Source organism: Mobula birostris, chromosome 8 (assembly GCF_030028105.1).
Source record: "Mobula birostris isolate sMobBir1 chromosome 8, sMobBir1.hap1, whole genome shotgun sequence".
Classification (NCBI taxonomy): domain Eukaryota; kingdom Metazoa; phylum Chordata; class Chondrichthyes; order Myliobatiformes; family Myliobatidae; genus Mobula; species Mobula birostris.
The window spans coordinates 38,903,786-38,924,967 of NC_092377.1; the positions used below are offsets into that span (position 1 = coordinate 38,903,786).

General features: G+C 39.7%; 1 protein-coding gene across 2 annotated transcripts in view; it reads right to left on the reverse strand.

The window, feature by feature from the left end:
- Positions 1–21,182, reverse strand: part of mta3 (metastasis associated 1 family, member 3) — a 211,968-nt gene that overhangs the window by 170,639 nt on the left and 20,147 nt on the right. For both annotated transcript variants that reach the window (XM_072265019.1, XM_072265018.1), the window contains one exon: positions 19,221–19,314. In XM_072265019.1, coding sequence (XP_072121120.1) covers positions 19,221–19,314 — 94 coding nt within the window. The remainder of the gene's footprint in view (positions 1–19,220; positions 19,315–21,182) is intronic.

Genomic DNA, 21,182 nt, shown 5'->3' on the forward strand with positions numbered 1-21,182 from the left:
AGGAAATCCTCAACTTCCTTGATGTCCTGTCATGACTTCAGCTGTCACTTAATCATTTGGATGCTTTATGTCTGATCACTGTTGCAAGTCAGATTTCTACATATAGCAAAAGTCCACAAACATTACTAAAATAATGGTAACAATGATCTGCTTTAGGAAGGTAGTAAAAGGGACAAAATAGGCATTTGCCCAGATCCAATGGAGAATTTCTGGAAATGAGAAAAAAAATTAGATGTGTCTTTTATATATAAAATAAATTCTTGACATTCTACAAAAATGGTTCAATAGTTAATTAATATAATTATTTCCACAATATTGTTTTTTTTTAATATTATAGCATCAAGTGACTTTGATGTATGTAGCATTCAATAATCTCTGCTAATTTCTTTATGGTTTTGCATAATGTCAAGGTTCAATCCTTTAATCTATTCAATGCTTTCAAATAAATGAGTTAAAGGATTGAAACTCAAGATGTGTAAAACCGTAAGTAAATTAGCAGAGATTTTTTAGAAATAGGATAGGGCATGTATGGTAAGTTACTGATTAATTTCTGGAGCCTTGTCAGGGAATGATTAGTCAGGCAAGAATTCAGTCCTAATAACAATGGGTAATAAGGGTCCAATTTTTACACTGTTTGTGGAAACTGTAAGAACTGAATTCAAAGATAGCGAGAGTAAAATTGATTTAGTCTGTTGATGTGAATATCTGCCTAACTTTCCTTGAAATTACATTTCTTAATCATTAGTACAGGAGAGGTGAGGATAACTAGACTATTTTTGTTTACCCAAGAGGTTTTCATATTCATTCTAATTGGTCCTTGCCTGTGAGAACAGAAAAACACAAATTAGAATATCAGCCTGATGTTGACAATTTAAACCTAAACCATCAGTAAGGTAACTGACACGAAGAGTACAATACCAGTGTTACATCTTGTCCAACTTACTCCCCCGGAAATGTACTGTTTGAAGAGATTTCAAACAACTACACAAAAGTTGATTTCATTAACAATTAAGGAGGTGAGTTCGCATTTTGTCCTCTGCGTTTAGCATATCTAAATAGGAAATATAATCACCTTTATATAAAAATTCTGTTGAAACTCATAAACTTATATTTACCTATTCAAAGAACTTTTTCAATTCTCACAAAGTGCTGGAGGATCACAGCAGGCCAGGCAATATCTATGGAAAAGAGTAAACAGTCTACATTTCAAGTCGAGACCCTTCATTGGGACATTCTGAAAGATCTCAGCCCAAAACGTCGACTGTTTACTCTTTTCCATAAATACTGCCTGGCCTGCTGAGTTCCTCCAGCACTTTGTGCATATTACTTTGATTTCCAGCATCTGCAGCTCTTTTCCAGCTCTTGTTTGTGATTTTTAAATTCAAACTGATAACTTCCACGATTTATTTTAAAACTAGAATTCAAATGTGAACCTAAAGCAATGCAACAAAAGCAATAGCTGTATTATTGAGAAAGGTTAATTTCTTATTATTTTCCTCCTAAGAGTTTAGAATAAAACAAATATAAACATTACCTGACCACAGCTTTTGAATTTTGGCTTCAAGCATTTCTTTAAATAAATTTGAATATAATTAAGCAAATAATGCACAAGGCTGAATAGAAATATTAAAGCAACTGGACTACGTAAACACTTCTGATATTCAGACTATGAAATCTGTATTCAAAAAGCAGTGTACTTTTGCCATCAGCATTGAAAGGTTAATATCAGCAAACAAAATTTGCAATTTGTGTTCAAACACCCACCTATATAATAATGAAACTGATAATTTATGATTTTTCATACTTAATCCCTTGCCTTTAATTTGTTCTGCCAATATTTTAAGCTTAATGAGACTTAATACATGTTATACTTCACCCTTTATTGCCCAATTTCATTTTCATCTATTACACAATCTTAATGAACACAGTATCACTTTTACATCAGTGTCAATAATGAAGAAACAAATTCCCCCTTTAGCCTTTATTTTATGTAAGGACAATTTAATAAATGAATTTAAAGTCAAATTTCAATTGGACCCAATCCTTCAAGTTAGGGTTTGGCCTTGTTGGAGTATCAATATACTACATTTTGATAAGTACTATGTCTTTCTGCATTATTCTGAAAGCTTTGTTATCATTGACAATACTATCCTCCTCCAATGCTTCTCTTGCACTGTCTAGCTGGGTGGGCCCTCAATTGCCTTGCCTCGTTCTATTCTGGAATATATTTTCAATGTCAGAGAATCACCCTCAGTGTAAGGATCTATCTTTAACACCTTTATTTCTCATGAACATATAACCTTATGCAACATTATCAGAAAATACCATGCCTGAGATAAGCTTCTGACATATAACTATACCATCACTATTTCTATTCCTTTAAAACTGTCCAACTCTGCTGCTAAAAGCTTCATCCATTCCTGACAATTTGAGACTTGATTATTCCAATGCATTCTTTCTCTCATTCTTCATAAAATGGAGGATATCCAATTTTGCTGTATTCACCACAACTCACTTTTATTGGCTCTCAGTTAGACATTACCTCAATTTAGAAATTCTCATCCTTGCATTCATACTGCTTTATGGTTAAATCTCTCTCACTATTTCCACAATGTCCTCACTCAAATTGCAAGATTATATAAAAATAAATAAAGTGTAAAAAGAGAGCATCACCTCTGTTTTGAAGAGTCAGGATGATAGGAAGACAAGTACCCATGATGGAGATGGTCTCATCTACAACCTTCTGTAGCTTTTCAATCCTTTAAAACTTTCCTGCCCTCACCCGCAAGAATTTGACATTGCATTCTTAGATCTATTTAAAACTGGTATGTAGTTCAGGGCATCACAGGCTGGACTGCTGAAATGCTATTCCCATGAAAGCAGTTATAAAGGTGCACTTCAGAAATACTTGATATGCTCTCAATGTCATTTAAAGGTGTTGCGTATAAAGCCAAGTCAAGGTCACATAGTTCATTAATTTGAAAACTGGATATATGCTAGGTAAGTGCACCTTATTGCTGGTTCATACCAAGGCATTTACAGTAGTTTCTGAGAGTAGGATCTTATACTGCAGCTACCCAAACACTGTGCCTAAAAGCCTGGAAGTAAGCAGGGAGAGGATTAATTAGCTAATCATTTAATGAAATGTGTGATAGTTTTACCTTTAATCAAAACATTGTAATTACTGACACAAATTAATGCCGCTAGTTGTTGCTGAATTTTAAAGATTTTAATTGAGAAAGGTTATACCTGTACTTTCTTAAGATTTACATTTTATCTGTTACACAAATTATATGATTAAGAAGCTGTCTCAGCATTTTACTGTTAATTAACTTTTTCTGGTTTCAATCCTGAAACTTCTAAGGAGACTGCTAATTAATTATTGGGTTAATCAATAACACAATATTGTTTAAAAAGCCCATCTTTTGTTCTAGAGCAGCTCATAAAATTACTAGTTCTATTATATCCACTTGCTGCCTAAGTTAGTAAACAGTGACACTGACTTTTGTTTCATATAGGCAGGTACTATCTTGTCACATTTACATTAATATATGCAAAGCAGACAGATTTAATTTACACGGATGCCTATCAGCCTTACTGAAACAATACTGTCACGGTATGAACAGATAGTGTTGTGCCGAGCATCACTTTATGGACTATTTATGCTATCTGATAAATTTACATTTATTGTGTTGCTGATCTTGTTGTGTTTTTTTGTGCTGCCTGGGATCTAAAGTAACAAATATTTTGTTCTCCTTTACATGTGTGTACTGATAACATTAAACAATCTTGAAATGCAAGGACACAGGAGGCCATTTGGTTGTCTGAATCCATGCCAATTATTTGTAGAGCAAGGCAGTCCTATTCTACTGATCTCTCTCTCTCGAGTCCTGCCTATAATTTTTCCTCAATTTCCTATGAATTCTTTTGTGAAAATCCTTATTGACTAACTTTGATTTTGGGCACATCACTTCAAATCTGTTTCCTCTAGCCCTTGAAGCATCCAAAGATCAGAACAACTTCTCTCCATTTACCCTCCTCAAATCTGTCACGAGCGCTATCTCTATCCAACCACTAATCAAATCCACACGCGATGTTTGCATTTGTGTGAACTACATTTTGTCCCTTTTAAAATGCTGAAGGAACTCAGCAAGCCAGGTATCATCAATGGAAAAGAGTACAGTCGATGTTATGGGCCAAGACACTTCATCAGGACTGCAGGAAAAAAAGAGATAAGGAGTCAGAGTTAGAAGGTGGGGGGAGGGGAGAAAGAAACACAAGATGATAGGTGAAACTGGGAGGAGAGAAAGTCTGAAGCAAAGAGCTGGGAAGTTGATTGTTGAAAAATATACAGGGCTAGAGAAGGGGGAGGTCTGATGGGAGGGGAAAGGTTATGGAAGAAAGAAAAGGAGGAGGAGCACCAGAGGGAGGTGATGGGAAGTTTAGGAGATAAGGTGGGAGAAGGGAAAAGGGAATGGGGTGAAGGACGGGGTGGAGGGCATTACCAGAAATTCGAGAAATCGATGTTCATGCCATCAGGTTGCAAGCTACCCAGACAGAATATGAGGTGTTGCTCCTCCAACCTGAGTGTGGCCTCATCATGGCAGTAGAGGAGGCCATGAACTGGTATGTTGGAATGAGAATGGGAAGTGGAATTAAAATGGGTGGCCACTGGAAGATTCCGCTTTTGCTGGCGGAGGAAACATAGGTGCTCGGCAAAGCGGTCTCCCAATCTATGTTTGGACTCACTGAGATCACACAGGGAACACCAGATACAGTAGATGACCCCAACAGACTCACAGATGAAGTGTCCCCTGGAAGGACTGTTTAAGGTCCTGAATGGTAGCGAGGGAGGAGGTGTAGGGGCAGGTTCCGCTTGCAAGGTTAAGTGCCAGGAGGGAGATCAGTGGAGTGATGAATGGACAAGGGAGTTGCATAGGGAATGATCCCTCTGGAAAGTAGGAAGTGAGGAGGAGGGAAAGGTGGCGTGGTAGTGGGGTCCTGTTGGAAATAGTGGAAGTTACTACCAATTACAGACATCCCACCTCTCCCGGAACTTCCGGGAGTCTCCCGCCTATTAATAGTGGCTCCCTGATGCCCGCAAATTATATACCATATCACAGAAATCAATTTTTTTTGAGAGCAAGTGAGAGGACAGCAAGAGAGAGTGCAAGCAAAAGCAAGCGAGAGAGAGAGAGAGAGCGCGAGAGAAAGCGACAGCGTGCAAGCATGAGAGAGAGAGAGAGAGCGCGCGCGCGCCATTGCAGTGTTCCAAAAAAATTAAAACGTACGTCACCCCAGACTACACTAAAGTGTACCCCTGCCTAAATAATGACAGTGTTGCTCGCTGCACTGTCTGCAACAATGACTTTTCTATTGCCCATGGTGGGTTAAGACTGTAAAAGACATGTTGAGGTGAGTTTAACAGATGTCATTCGTTCATTAGCATAGCTAACATTATTTAAACTAGCTAGCCAGCTGCTAAGGAGCTACTCTATTGCAGATATCCCACCTCTCCCGGAAGTCTCCCGCAAATTGACAGTGCTACCTCCCTGAAATGAGTTTTTGCAGGGTGGGATGTCTGCAATTATGTGCTGCACACAGGGGTTACTGGGGTGGTAGCTGAGGACAAGAGGAACCCTATCCCTGGAGGGGTCGTGGGAGGATGGAGTGAGGGCAGACATGCACGAAATGGAAGAGATGTGGTTGAGAGCAACGCTGATGGTGGAGGAAGGGAAACCCATTTCTTTGAAGAAAGGGGACATCTTCATTCTAGAATGAAAAGCTTTATCCTGAACGCAAATGCAGCAGAGACAGAGGAATTGAGCGAAGGGGGGTGGCATTTCTACAAGTAACAGGGTAGGAAGAGGTATAGTCTAGGTAGTTGTGAGAGTCATTGGGTTTATAATAGACATCAGTAGATAAGCTGTCTCCAGAGACAGAGAAAGAGAGATAGAGAAAGAGAGATTAAGAAAGGGGTGGGGGAAGGGATGGTGTCAGAAACGGACCAGGTAAATTTGATGACAGGGTGAAGATGGAGGCAAAGTTGGGACGTCGACGAGCTCTGCATGGGTGCAGGAATCAGCACCAATGCAGTTGTTGATGCAGCGTAGGAAAAGTTGGGGAGTGACACCAGTGTAGGCTTGGAACATAGACTGTTCCACGTAGCCAACAAAAAGTCAAGCATAGCTGGAACCAATGTGAGAACCCATGGCTTCACCTTTTGTTTGAAGGAAGTGGGAGGAGCCATGATAACCCTTTCATCATGGTTTTAAAAGTTTAAATACATGACTCAATAGAATTCAAGCAGTACTATTATTGCCCGACGCCGGCCCCCTAGGCCTGAGTCGACGTCGTAATAGTAGTACTATTATTAAAGTACCTTGTATTGTGCAGAACTACTTTTCTAACAGTTTAATATTAGTCCAAAATAATTATAAAAACTATAATATGAGCAAGATAAAGTACTTAACAATTTCTTTTTTGATTTTAGCGGTGATCAAGATACACTAGCAGGCAATGAATGGGTTAAGTACTTTCAAGCTGTTGTTTTAATCCCAAAATGGCTGCTCGCCTAGATCAAACTGGCTGGTGATGTTGAAGGAGGGGTGGTGGGAGAGAAGGGAAGGGCACAGGAAGCACAATCTGATACCGTCATCTCACTGTTATGTAGATTTATTGGTCACATGATTTAAGGATCTCCTTATCTACACTGCGTTAAGAAGTGCTTGGAAATTGTGCTATTTTCAAATGTTTGTCGACAAATCAATAGAGTAGCTAATTTTAAAAATACTTTATGTTTAACACAATTGGGCTGTTAACAATACTGAATACAAGTTGAAGTTAAATTTGGTTAGTTTGCAATGCACCATTAAAGTGACTTCAGTGACCCCTACCAAGCCAGAATAGAAAAGGTAAAATATACAACGGAAAATAGGAATCTATTTAATTACAGTCCTACTGTATCACAGAATTGCAAACATGCTTTTGTTTTACTCTGTAATTAAACTCTGCTGAATCTTTACACCTGCTTATTTCTTTGGCTTTCTTCCATTTTGCAAATGGGGCAATAATAAATAACGACTTTGCAACTGATTATCAGCCTATTTTTGTAACAGCATTACTTTTTCGAGAGGAATCTTTTGTTTAGTTGGAAATCTGTTAATCATGCATTACATTCAAATCAAAACTCAAACAGCATTTCTTCCAACCTAGAATGGTCTTTGTTTCAGTCACAACTCCATATCCTCTACATTAGACAAACACATGATGTCAGAGTCAGTCACAGTTTTTCCTCCCACAGCATTCTTCCTTGACATTCCAGTTCACTCTTCCATCCCCAGCAATATTCCTTCCCCTTCTCATAATGCAAAATCTGAAGGTGGAACACTTGCAATCTTTATTTATCCCTCCCCACCATCCAAAAGCCCCAGTCTTCTGAGCGAATCAGCAACAGGCTGCCCTGGTCCAACCACAGCCAAGAAAGCTCGACAATGCCTCCTCTCCATGGAGACTGTCTATACTTCTTGCTATCTCAGTAAAGCAATCAGCACAATCAAAGACACCACCCCACCAGACATTCCCTCTTCGCCCCTCTCCAATCAGGCAAAACATACAAAAGCCTGAAAGCATGTACCACCAGGTTCAAGGACAGCTTCTACCCTGCTGTTATAATCAGAATCAGATTTACTATCACTTTACAATCAGAATCAGATTTATGACACAGCTATGTCATGAAACTTACTATTTTTGCAGCAACAATATACTGGATGGTGGTTTGCCTCCCTGGTGCCAGGGTCCGGGATATTTCTGATCGTGTCCAAGATATCCTGAAGTGGGAGAGTGAGGAGCCAGAGGTCGTGGTACATATAGGTACCAATGACATAGGTAGGAAAAGGGATGAGGTCCTGAAAGGAGAATATAGGGAGCTAGGAAGGGAGTTGAGAAAAAGGACCGCAAAGGTAGTAATCTCGGGATTACTGCCTGTGCCACACGACAGTGAGAGTAGGAATGCGATGAGGTGGAGGATAAATGCGTGGCTGAGGGATTGGAGCAGGGGGCAGAGATTCAAGTTTTTGGATCATTGGGACCTCTTTTGGCGCAGGCGTGACCTGTACAAAAAGGACGGGTTGCACTTGAATCCTAGGGGGACCAATATCCTGGCAGGGAGATTAGCGAGGGCTACTGAGGTGACTTTAAACTAGAATGGTTGGGGGGTGGGAATCAAATTAAAGAGGCTAGGCGTGAGGAGGTTAGTTCACAACAGGGGGATGGGAACCAGTGCAGAGAGACAGAGGGGTGTAAAGTGAGGGTAGAAGCAAAAAGTACTATGGAGAAAAGTAAAAGTGGCAGGCCAACAAATCCAGGGCAAGCATTAAAAAGGGCCACTTTTCAGCATAATTGTATAAGGGCTAAGAGAGTTGTAAAAGAGCGCCTGAAGGCTTTGTGTGTCAATGCAAGGAGCATTCGTAATAAGGTGGATGAATTGAAAGTGCAGATTGTTATTAATGATTATGATATAGTTGGGATCACAGAGACATGGCTCCAGGGTGACCAGGGATGGGAGCTCAATGCTCAGGGATATTCAATATTCAGGAGGGATAGACATGAAGGAAGGGGAGGTGGGGTGGTGTTGCTGGTTAAAGAAGAGATTAACGCAATAGAAAGGAAGGACATAAGCCGGGAAGATGTGGAATCGATATGGGTAGAGCTGCGTAACACTAAAGGGCAGAAGACGCTGGTGGGAGTTGTGTACAGGCCACCTACCAGTAGTAGTGAGGTCGGAGATGGTATTAAACAGGAAATTAGAAATGTGTGCAATAAAGGAACAGCAGTTATAATGGGTGACTTCAATCTACATGTAGATTAGGTGAACCAAATTGGTAAAGGTGCTGAGGAAGAGGATTTCTTGGAATTTATGCGGGATGGTTTTTTGAACCAACATGTTGAGGAACCAACTAGAGAGCAGGCTATTCTGGACTGGGTTTTGAGCAATGAGGAAGGGTTAATTAGCAATCTTGTCGTGAGAGGCCCCTTGGGTAAGTGTGACCATAATATGGTGGAATTCTTCATTAAGATGGAGAGTGACATAGTTAATTCAGAAACAAAGGTTCTGAACTTAAAGAGGGGTAACTTTGAAGGTATGAGACGTGAATTAGCTAAGATAGACTGGCAAATGACACTTAAAGGATTGACGGTGGATATGCAATGGCAAGCATTTAAAGGTTGCATGGATGAACTACAACAATTGTTCATCCCAGTTTGGCAAAAGAATAAATCAAGGAAGGTAGTGCACCCGTGACTGACAAGAGAAATTAGGGATAGTATCAATTCCAAAGAAGAAGCATACAAATTAGCCAGAGAAAGTGGCTCACCTGAGGACTGGGAGAAATTCAGAGTTCAGCAGAGGAGGACAAAGGGCTTAATTAGGAAGGGGAAAAAAGATTATGAGAGAAAACTGGCAGGAAACATAAAAACGGACTGTAAAAGCTTTTATAGATATGTGAAAAGGAAAAGACTGGTAAAGACAAATGTAGGTCCCCTGCAGACAGAAACAGGTGAATTGATTATGGGGAGCAAGGACATGGCAGACCAATTGAATAATTACTTTGGTTCTGTCTTCACTAAGGAGGACATAAATAATCTTCCAGAAATAGTAGGGGACAGAGGGTCCAGTGAGATGGAGGAACTGAGCGAAATACATGTTAGTAGGGAAGTGGTGTTAGGTAAATTGAAGGGATTGAAGGCAGATAAATCCCCAGGGCCAGATGGTCTGCATCCCAGGGTGCTTAAGGAAGTAGCCCAAGAAATAGTGGATGCATTAGTGATAATTTTTCAAAACTCGTTAGATTCTGGACTAGTTCCTGAGGATTGGAGGGTGGCTAATGTAACTCCACTTTTTAAAAAAGGAGGGAGAGAGAAACCGGGAAATTATAGACCGGTTAGCCTAACGTCGGTGGTGGGGAAACTGCTGGAGTCAGTTATCAAGGATGTGATAACAGCACATTTGGAAAGCGGTGAAATGATCGGACAAAGTCAGCATGGATTTGTGAAAGGAAAATCATGTCTGACGAATCTCATAGAATTTTTTGAGGATGTAACTAGTAGAGTGGATAGGGGAGAACCAGTGGATGTGGTATATTTGGATTTTCAGAAGGCTTTTGACAAGGTCCCACACAGGAGATTAGTGTGCAAACTTAAAGCACACGGTATTGGGGGTAAGGTATTGGTGGTAAGGTATTGGTGTGGGTGGAGAGTTGGTTAGCAGACAGGAAGCAAAGAGTGGGAATAAACGGGACCTTTTCAGAATGGCAGGCGGTGACTAGTGGGGTACCGCAAGGCTCAGTGCTGGGACCCCAGTTGTTTACAATATATATTAATGACTTGGATGAGGGAATTAAATGCAGCATCAAGTTTGCGGATGACACGAAGCTGGGTGGCAGTGTTAGCTGTGAGGAGGATGCTAAGAGGATGCAGGGTGACTTGGATAGGTTGGGTGAGTGGGCAAATTCATGGCAGATGCAATTTAATGTGGATAAATGTGAAGTTATCCACTTTGGTGGCAAAAATAGGAAAACAGATTATTATCTGAATGGTCGCCGATTAGGAAAAGGGGAGGTGCAACGAGACCTGGGTGTCATTATACACCAGTCATTGAAAGTGGGCATGCAGGTACAGCAGGTGGTGAAAAAGGCGAATGGTATGCTGGCATTTATAGCGAGAGGATTCGAGTACAGGAGCAGGGAGGTACTACTGCAGTTGTACAAGGCCTTGGTGAGACCACACCTGGAGTATTGTGTGCAGTTTTGGTCCCCTAATCTGAGGAAAGACATCCTTGCCATAGAGGGAGTACAAAGAAGGTTCACCAGATTGATTCCTGGGATGGCAAGACTTTCATATGAAGAAAGACTGGATGAACTGGGCTTGTACTCGTTGGAATTTAGAAGATTGAGGGGGGATCTGATTGAAACGTATAAGATCCTAAAGGGATTGGACAGGCTAGATGCAGGAAGATTGTTCCCGATGTTGGGGAAGTCCAGAACGAGGGGTCACAGTTTGAGGATAGAGGGGAAGCCTTTTAGGACCGAGATTAGGAAAAACTTCTTCACACAGAGAGTGGTGAATCTGTGGAATTCTCTGCCACAGGAAACATTTGAGGCCAGTTCATTGGCTATATTTAAGAGGGAGTTAGATATGACCCTTGTGGCTACCGGGGTCAGGGGGTATGGAGGGAAGGCTGGGGCGGGGTTCTGAGTTGGATGATCAGCCATGATCATAATAAATGGCGATGCAGGCTCGAAGGGCTGAATGGCCTACTCCTGCACCTATTTTCTATGTTTCTATGTTTCTATAAAATAGACTATAAATGACAAGAAATACATATATAAAAATTAAATAAGTAGAGCAAAAAGAAAGCAAAGTTGGTGAGTTGGATTCATTGTCCATTCATAAATCTGATGGTGGAGGGGTAGAAGCTGATCCTAAAGTGTTGTGTGTGTGTCTTCAGGCTCCTGTATCTCCTCTCTGATGACAGTAATGAGAAGAGGGCTTGTCCTGGTGGAGGTAATTAATAATGCATGACATCTTTTTGAGGCATCGCTTTACGACCATGTCCTCAATAGTGGGAGGCTGGTGTCCATGATGGAGCTGACTGAGTTTACAACCCTCTGCAGGTTTTTCCAGTCCTGTGTAGCTGCCCCTCCATACCAGATGGTGATGCAACGTTAGAATGCTCTCCATGCTACTTCTGTAGAAACTTGTAATCCTTGATGACATACAAACTCTCCTCAAACTCCTAATGATATATAGCCACTGGCATGCCTTCTTCATAATTGCATCAATATGTCGGGCCCAGGCTGGATCTTCAGAGATGTTGACACCCAGGATCTTGAAACTCCTCATGCTTTCCACTACTGATCTGTCAGTGTGTTCCCTAAATTTCCCCTTCCTGAAAACACAATCAATCCCTTGGTTTACTGACATTGAGTGCGAGGTTCAAGGTTGCTGTTGTGATACCACTTAACCAGCCAGTCTATTTCATTTCTACGTGCCTCCTTCCAATCGTCTGAAATTCTGCCAACAATTGTTTCATTGGCAAATTTATTGCTGATGTCTGAGCTGTGCCTAGCTACACTGTCATGGGTGTAGAGAGTAGAGTAGCAGGCAATGCATGCACCAATAAGGTGAGCTGGTGCTGACTGACCTAGAGAAGGAAATATTTTTTCTATTCACACTGACTATGGTCTCCAGATGAGGAAGTCAAGGATCAGATTGCAGAGTGAGGTACAGAGGCCCAGGTTTTGAAGCTTACTGTATAGTACTGAGGGGATGATAGTGTTGAAAGTTGAGCTGTAGTCAATAAACAGCAGCCTGACGTAGGAACTGCTGTTGGCCAGGTGGTCCAATGCCAAATGACAGCCAGTGTGCAGTCAGTCAATCTCAAACGGGTCACTTGACCAATGCTCAAACCTGGTGACTGTTTTATTAAAACTTTATAACTTTATTGACAGTGACTTCACTATATGGCTGAACCAGTTTTGAAACTGCTCTGTACAATTTCAGCTGATCCTATTGAAGGCAGGTTTGGACATCAGAAATAGTTTTTGATACTTTGAATCTAATAACTCCAGCCACAAAGTAGAAATTCACTTTTGCATAGTTAATGGCCTCACAGTCTAGAACCAGGTAGAAATACCTAACAGCAATTATTACAACTGTACTTGGAGAGATGAAATTATACCTAAAAAGCCAGGTGAGAACCAACTAGGGCAAAGCATTATGCCTTGGTTGTAAAGTATCATTATTCATACATAGCATGGCTAAAAATAAGCATAACAACACTCATTCACTTTAGTAATATTCCACTTTACCTGACATTTTACTCCTGACGTTTCCACTATAATGAAAGTTCAAGGAGGAATGCTTATGATTACTATATGATAAAGCAAAAGAGTCCCAGCTTTGTCTTCACATCATTAAGAGTGCAGATGAACCCAAAATAATGATGACATATCAACTGATTAAATTATTGAGCTATTTCTGAAATTAGAGATACAACTGTTTTACTACATTAAATGCCCAATTGCTCCTGTAAAGGCCCTGGTCTTCCAGACTTTGTGCATTGCTTTAACTGATGTAAGACTATCCTAAAAGTCAAGGAACATACATCTAATCACAAAATAAAGCAAAATTAATGTCTATAAACGCTTAGACAGGCTCAGCAATTTCATGTTATTTAATAATAATTTGCACGAGCATTCTGCAAGCAGTGCTCAAATGTGTAACAGTGCAAAAACAAAAGTGTTATTTTGTGCAGAATTAAATAATTCCAAACTGCATACAAGAACAAGCATTAAAGATAGAGCAGGTATTGAATTTGTACATCACCCTAATATAATAATACCAAAGTACATATTAACTATCTAAAAAGTTCATTTCACGATTAAGGCATTGTTGTACATTTGCTGGCTCAGAATTATTAATCCAAGGAATGGGTGCAATAGAAATTAGAATCAATAAAAGTGAAGGCCATTAACTACTTAAACAAAGTTCTGTTACTTTAAGAACATGAGACAGCAAATTTGATCAGACTTCAAAAATCAGAATACATCAACTTCCTCTAAAATAAATAAAAAACTTGATGATTCTGGAAATCTAAAATTAAAACAGAAAATACTGCAGCTGTGTGGGTAAAGAAATGGTTAACTTTTCAGATCAAAAGATTTGGGAAAGGGATAAAAAATGAAAAAATTAAGTAAATAAGTACATAGGGATTGGATAATTATGTCTGCGGGCAGAAGCAATCATGAACAAATTAGGATATAAACACCTACAATGGTTGTTACATAGGCTTATATACAACATTTTGGACCAGTGGAAATGGTCCAGAAGAGTTATATGGAAACTATTATTACCATTTTTCTTAACAACTAATACCATTACTTAGCCTAATAGATTAGAATTACCACAGTACATAATTATCTATTTAAGTGTCTAATGTCCTTTTATATCATCTCAGTGTGTACTTAAGAATGTATAAATAATTATAGTTTTATACATATAAAAAAATGGAAAACGTTATATGTGTGAAAAAAGTACATGATATTTGTGAATTCCTTACCCAAATAAAAATAAAATTAAAAAAAAAATTATATGAACAAAAAAAAACTTTTCAGATCGAAGGATTTCATATAAGACCACAACACATAGGAGCAAGATTAGGCTATTCAGCCAATTGAGTCTGTTCTGCCATTCCATCAAGGCTGATCCTGAATCCCATTCAACCCAATATACCTGCCTTCTTGCCATATCCTTTGATGGCCTGACCAATCAGGAAACCATCAACTTCTGCCTTAAATATATCCACTGACTTGGCTCCCACTGCAGTCTTTGGCAAAGCATTCCACAGATTCACTACTCTCTGACTATAAAAATTCCTCCTTACCTCTTTTCTAAAAGGTCACTCTCAATTTTAAGGCTGTGCTCTCTGGTTCTGCATACCCCCAACATAGGAAACATCCTCTCCACATCCACTCTATCTAGTCCTTTCAACATATGGTAGTTTTCATTGAGATCCCCTCACATTCTTCTAAATCCCAGTGAGTACAGGTCCAAAGCTGCCAAACACACCTCATATATTAACCCGTACATTCCCAGAACCATCCTCCGGAACTTCTTCTGATCTCTCTCCACAGATAATACATCCTTTCTGAGTGACGGGACCCAAAACTGTTAGTAATACTCCAAGTGCGGTCTGACTAGTGTTATAAAGGCTCAGCATTATCTCCTTGGCTTTATATTCTATTCCCCCTGAAATAAATGCCAACATTGCATTTGCCTTCTTTACCATAGACTTGACCAGTAAATTAACCTTCTGGGAGCCTTGTACGAGGACCTTCATGTCTCTCCGCACCTCTGATGTTTGAACCTTCTCCCCAATTAGATAATAGTCCATACTACTGTTCCTTTAACCAAAATGCATTATCATACATTTCCCAACACTGTATTCCATCTGCCACATTTTTGCCCATTCTTCCAATTTGTCTTAGTCCTGCTGCAATCTCATGGCATCCTCAACACTATCTAACCCTCCACCTATCTTTGTATCATCCACAAACTTTGCCATAAAGCCATCAATTCCACTATACAAATCATTGGCAAGTAGCAGTCCCAATACTGACCCCTCGGGAACAGCAATAGTCACTGGCAGCCAACCAGAAAAGGCTCTTTTTATTCCCACTCACTGCCTCCTGCCTGTCAGCCATTCCACTATCCATATTAGTATCTTTCCTGTAATGCCATACAAAGGTTTAATCTAGTTAAACAGCCTCGTGTGTGCATCTTATCAAATGCCTTCTGAAAATTCAAGTAACTGACATCCACTGCCTCTCCTTTGTCCACCCCGCTTGTTACTTTCTCGATGAACTCTAACAGATTTGTCAGGCAAGTTTGTCCCTCACAGAAACCACACTGACTGTGACTTATTTTACCATTAGTCTCCAAGTACCCTGAAACCTCATCCTTATAAATAAGAATCCAACACTTACCCAACCACTGAAGTTAGGCTAATTGCCTTTCTTTTGCCTTGCTGCCTTCTTAAAGAGTGAAGTAACATTTGCATGTTACTCCCCGGACCATGTCAGAATCAGGTGGCTTTTGAAAGATCATAACCAATACAACCACTATCTCTTCAGCAACTTCTCTCAAGACTCTGGGATGCAGTCCATCTAGTCCAGCTGACTTATCCACCCGAGGACCTTTGATTTTGCTTAGCACTTTTTCGTTTGTAATAGTAATGGCACTCACTCCTGCTGGCACTCACGGACCTCTGGCATGTTGTGAGTGCCTTCCACATTGAAGATTGATGCAAAGTACCCATTAAGTTCATCTGCCATTTCTTTGTCCCCCATTACTACCGCACCAGCATCATTTTCCAGTGGTCCAGTATCAACTCTCGCCTCCTCTTACTCTTTATATAACTGAAAAAAAATTGTCTGTCCTGCTGAATATTTCTGGCATTTTCTGTTTATATTTTACTGTCTTCAAATAACACTTAATAAGCTTACACATGGATTTTTTCTATGAAATGGTACATATGAAATTCTCAAAAGGAGAAACAACTTTTCTCTCAGCACTTGAAATTATGCAACACCTAACAAAATACAAATCAGATTTTCCTTCTGACCCATCTAACAAATCAGATTTTCTTCAATTAAAAGAGTCATTAGAAAAAAATTTCTAGAATTCAATGGCAAAAAGAAGAAATTAAGTTTAATCAATAAACAAAGACATTTAGACTAATAAGTGGCTACACCTAACATTAATAACTTAGTAACAATTCTTAGTGTAATAACTTCAAATGGTGAAACACTTAAAAGATAGGGTCAACAATACCCAAGTAATCATGAATAAATAATGTTTCCCGGTTTTCTCAAATTCTTCCTCAACAGATTCTACCATGACACAAAGGGAAACACAAAAGATTATGCTTACATAACAGATGAGCTAATAAATTCAAAATAATATTTCATGCAGTCAACTCAGATTACTGAAATTCCTTAACAAGTTAGACTGTATGATGTAGAAAATTGAGCCACTGGGAAGGAAAACATAGTCAGAACCACCATGTTTCTATTGTAAGCACAAAGAGAATTTGCATTCCTCAAACCAGCTAAGAATTCAATATTTAAAAACAAAAAGTGGAACACAGTATTGGCTCTCTTTTTTCTTCATGAAGGAGTGTACAATAAGAATAATATCTCAGGCAACCTGAGATATATTTTTCAACATTTTCCATATGTATATACATTGCCTTCAAGAAGTATTCTGTGCAGATAAATGAGCATTACATTTAAATGCGCATTACAATAAGGGATTTTGATCAATTTAACTGAGAATTTTTATCTGTGAGTCCTTTTTTCACAGTAGAGCCCAAAAAACAGAAAATTGTAAAGCAGAAAAACTAAAAATTCAAAAATGGAATGTTAGCCGTTAAGAAGTATTCAAACCTACTTTGCTCAGAACTTCGTTGAACCACATCTTCCAACTATTACAGCCAGTAGTCTTTTTAGATAGATCTCTATTAACTTTGCACAATGTGATGGAGCAAGATTTGCCCATTCCTCCAGGTAAAATTGCTCAAGCTGTGCCAGGTTAGTTGACGTAAATCTAATACCGCGCATCGGCCAGGTAACACCATCTCAGGAGATTGGACATCCCCGGCTAGGCCTCAAGATCTGCCTCTCCCCAACTAACCTGGCATAGCTCGAGCAATTTTGCAAGGGGAATGGTCAAGTCTTGTTCCATCATGTTGTGCAAAGCTAATAAGAGTTTTATCCTAAAAGACTACTGGCTATAATAGCTGCGAGAGGTAGCTCAACTAAGTACTGAACAATGGGGGATGAATACTTCTACCCAACCCTCAAATTTACTTGATCCATTTCTGACATCTCCCTCCCCTTTCTCGATCCCTCTGTCTCCATTTCTGGAGACAGTTTATCTAATGAAGTCTATTATAAACCCACTGACTCTCACAGCTACCTGGACTATATCTCCTCCCACCCTGCCACTTGTAAAAATGACATCCTCTTCGCTCAATTCTTCTGGTTCTGCCGCATCTGCTCTCAGGTTGAGGCTTTTCTTTCCAGAACTATGGAAATGTCCTTCTTCAAAGAAAGGGGCTTCCCTCCCTCCACAATCAACGTTGCTCTCAACCACATCTCTTCTATTTCGTGCACGTCTGCCCTCACTCCATCCTCCCACTGCCCCTCCAGGGATAGGGTTCCTCTTGTCCTCGCCTACCACCCAACCAGCCCCCACATCCAGCACATAATTCTCCAAAACTTCCACCACCAAACGCATCTTTCCCTCCCCCTCCCGTTTCTGCATGGATCGCTCCCTATACGACTCCCTTGTCCATTCATCCCTCCCCACTGATCTCCCTCCTGGCACTTACCTTTGTAAGCAGAACAATTGCTATGCCTGTCTCTACACCTTCGCCATCTCTACCATTCAGTCCTTCCAGGTGAGGCAACACTTCACCTGTGAGCCTGCTGGGGTCATCTACTGTATCTGGTACTCCGGTGAGGCCTACTTATGTTGGTGAGACCTGACATAGATTGGGAGACTGCTTTGCAGAGCACCTACGCTCGGTCTGCCAGAAAGAGCGGGGTTTCCCAGCGGCAACCCATTTTGATTCTACATCCCATTCCGACATGTCAGTCTACTGTCCCCTCTACTGTCGCAATGAGGCCACATTCAGAATGGAGGAGCAACATTTATATTCTGTCTGGGTAGCCTCCAACCTGATGGCATGAACATCGATTTCTCAAACTTCCAGTAATAAACCCTGCCCCCCCCCCACTCTTACCATTCCCCATTTCCATCTCTCACCTTATCGCCTTACCTGTCTATAACCTCCCTCTGGTGCTCCACCCCCTTTACTTTCTTCCATGGCTTTCTGTCAGATTTCCCCTATTCCAGCCCTGTACCTCTTTCATCAATCAGCTTCCCAGCTCTTTACTTCACCCACCCCCAGTTTCACCCATCACCTTTTGGTTCTTCCTCCCCACCCCCCACCTTCTTACTCAACTCTTCATCTTTTTTTTTCAGTCCTGATAAAAGGTCTTGGCCCAAAATCTTTTCCATAGATGCTGCCTGGCCTGCTGAGTTCCTCCGGTATTTTGTTTGTGTTGCTCGGATTTCCAGTATCTGCAGATTTTCTCTTGTTTACTTTTGAATGCTAACATTTTAATTTATGAATTTTTAATTTTTCATGCTTTACAATTTTCCCTGTTTTTTTAGAATCCAATATGATAAAAGGAGCATGTGATTCACAAATAAAAATTCTCAGTTAAATTGATCAAAGTCCCTAGTTGTAATGTTCATTTAAGTGAATAAAAGGTTGAGTGCTAAGTACTTTTTTAATGCACTATATGTACATTAATATACATTTAAATTTATCTCACAAAAGCACAATATTAAAAAAAATAAAAGATTTGAAAAGGCAATACTTGTGTACAAGGAAAAACAAACCAATTTTTATTGTTACACAGATGTTTATAGAACCATGGAAGAACTGTCCATTTCCTTTGCTGAATAAACAAATTTTAAACAGCTACTTTGTCTTATCATGATATAAAAGTACTCCCATAAATCAGAAAGTTAATCAACAGCTTCGAATTTGGTATTTTAAATCTGAAAATAATTTAATCTGTACTTACTTGCATGTTTATCTGCGAGTACTATTAGACTGTTTGATATATCCCTGCGCCGATAAAAGCAGACCACCTTTGCTTCCACGTTACCACTTGCAGTCTGGAAAAAATATTCAAAATATCAAATCAGGGTTCTTTTAGGAAATAGACCACTGTAGGATGTACTAATTTCATTAATACAGGTTGAGTAACCCTTATCAGAAATGTTTGGGGCCGATAGGTTTTCGAATATATAAAGAGATAGCTTGGGATCGGCATCATTCCCGACTTTGAATTTATTTGCTACCGGTAAGGAGTCTTTGTCTTACACTTGTTCATTACACATAGGTACTTAACAGTGAAAAGTTAACAATCGACCAGCATTCTCAGGTTACGTTATTTTCTACCGTCCCTACTCTTCTATTTATGAGCATAAATGCAACTAAAGGGATGAAACTGGGACAAAATTAAGATAATTCAGGCCTTGTTTTTGGAGCTGACAATATGTATTTCATTTTCTATCTGTTCTAAGAAAGTAGAGGCACTGCCGTGCTTTCTTCATAATGACTTTGAAGAGACATTGGATAGGCACATATATGTGTCAAAGATGGAGGGATAGGGACATGGTGTAAATAGGAGGGATTAATGTTTGGGTGTTCTTGATTTGCTTTTCAGCTTGTGGGCCAAATGGCTTGTTCCTGTGCTGCACTGTTCTATGTTCCTCAGTCAAAGCTGGTTTCTGCTCACATTAATAGAAGATAACCAGAACAAGCAAAGTTGGTGTAGAATCAAGAGGCAAAAATCCAGACTTAGACATACTCTGATTATTACTAAATATTCATACATCAACATCAGGGCACACATTCCTAACAACATACAATATGTTTTACTGTAGTAAGTTAACTTAATTTCTGGTATAACTCCCTGAAACAATTGCTCTGTGATTCAATGGAGATCTGTCCTATCAAAGCAAGAATGAGAGTAGCAATCCACCTGCACAATAAACTTATCAGGTTCAAGTTTTTCTTGGGTTGAAGAATTACCTCATAATTGTTATTTCCAAATAATGATCCTAATTGATTAATCTTATTACACACAAGAGCCCAATGCTATCTGCAATTGTTCTACTCTTAGCTCTTCAAAAAGCACATGGTACATGCAAAACAAAAATCAACAGTAACTCGATATTTTCAGTCTTATGTTTTCTTTGTTCCAAATTTAACACTATGTCAGATTCCTTCGTTTTTGTTTCATTTGCTCTTGGATTTCAGAGAACTTTAGCAAGTTGACCCCAACTCCTTCTCAGGCAACATTATCCAGCCTTTGTTCACAATTTTAAAAGTTAACAATCAGCCCAACCTTGCTTTTCACCACAAATTCCATCACAACATCATCCACCCATATGCTACATAGAATCAATGAGATTTTATGATGCAGAAAGATATTTGACCCTTTAATGTAGTGTTCATTTAAGAGAAGTAACCCAATCTAATCCCAGCTTCTCACTGCTCTGCAGGTCATGGGATTCAAGTACCTATCCCGATATTGTCTCGAGCCATGGACGACTTCTGCATCAAAAAAAGCTATCCAGCCCAACCTGCCCATACCAATGATGATCTTTGCCAAGCTAGTGCCATGAGCTCACATTTGGCTATTTCTTTCAAATTCTAATGATGGTTTCTACCTCTTTCATTTTTCCTGGCAGCCAGTTCCAGACATCACCTCAAGGTGAAATAAAAATGGTTCCTCATCCCTCTTCTCATTATTCTACAAATTTCTTGAAATCCATGCCTTTTGCGTTTAACCGCTATGCAAAGGGAAATAGATTCTACATTTTCCATACCGTCTAGGCTTCTCATAATTAGATACAGGTCAATTAAGTTTCCCCTCATCTTCCTTTGTTTCAAAAAAACACAATCAGCTGCAATCATTCTCCAAAGCAACATCCTCATAAATTTCTCTCTGTGTTATCTCACGTGCAACCACAGA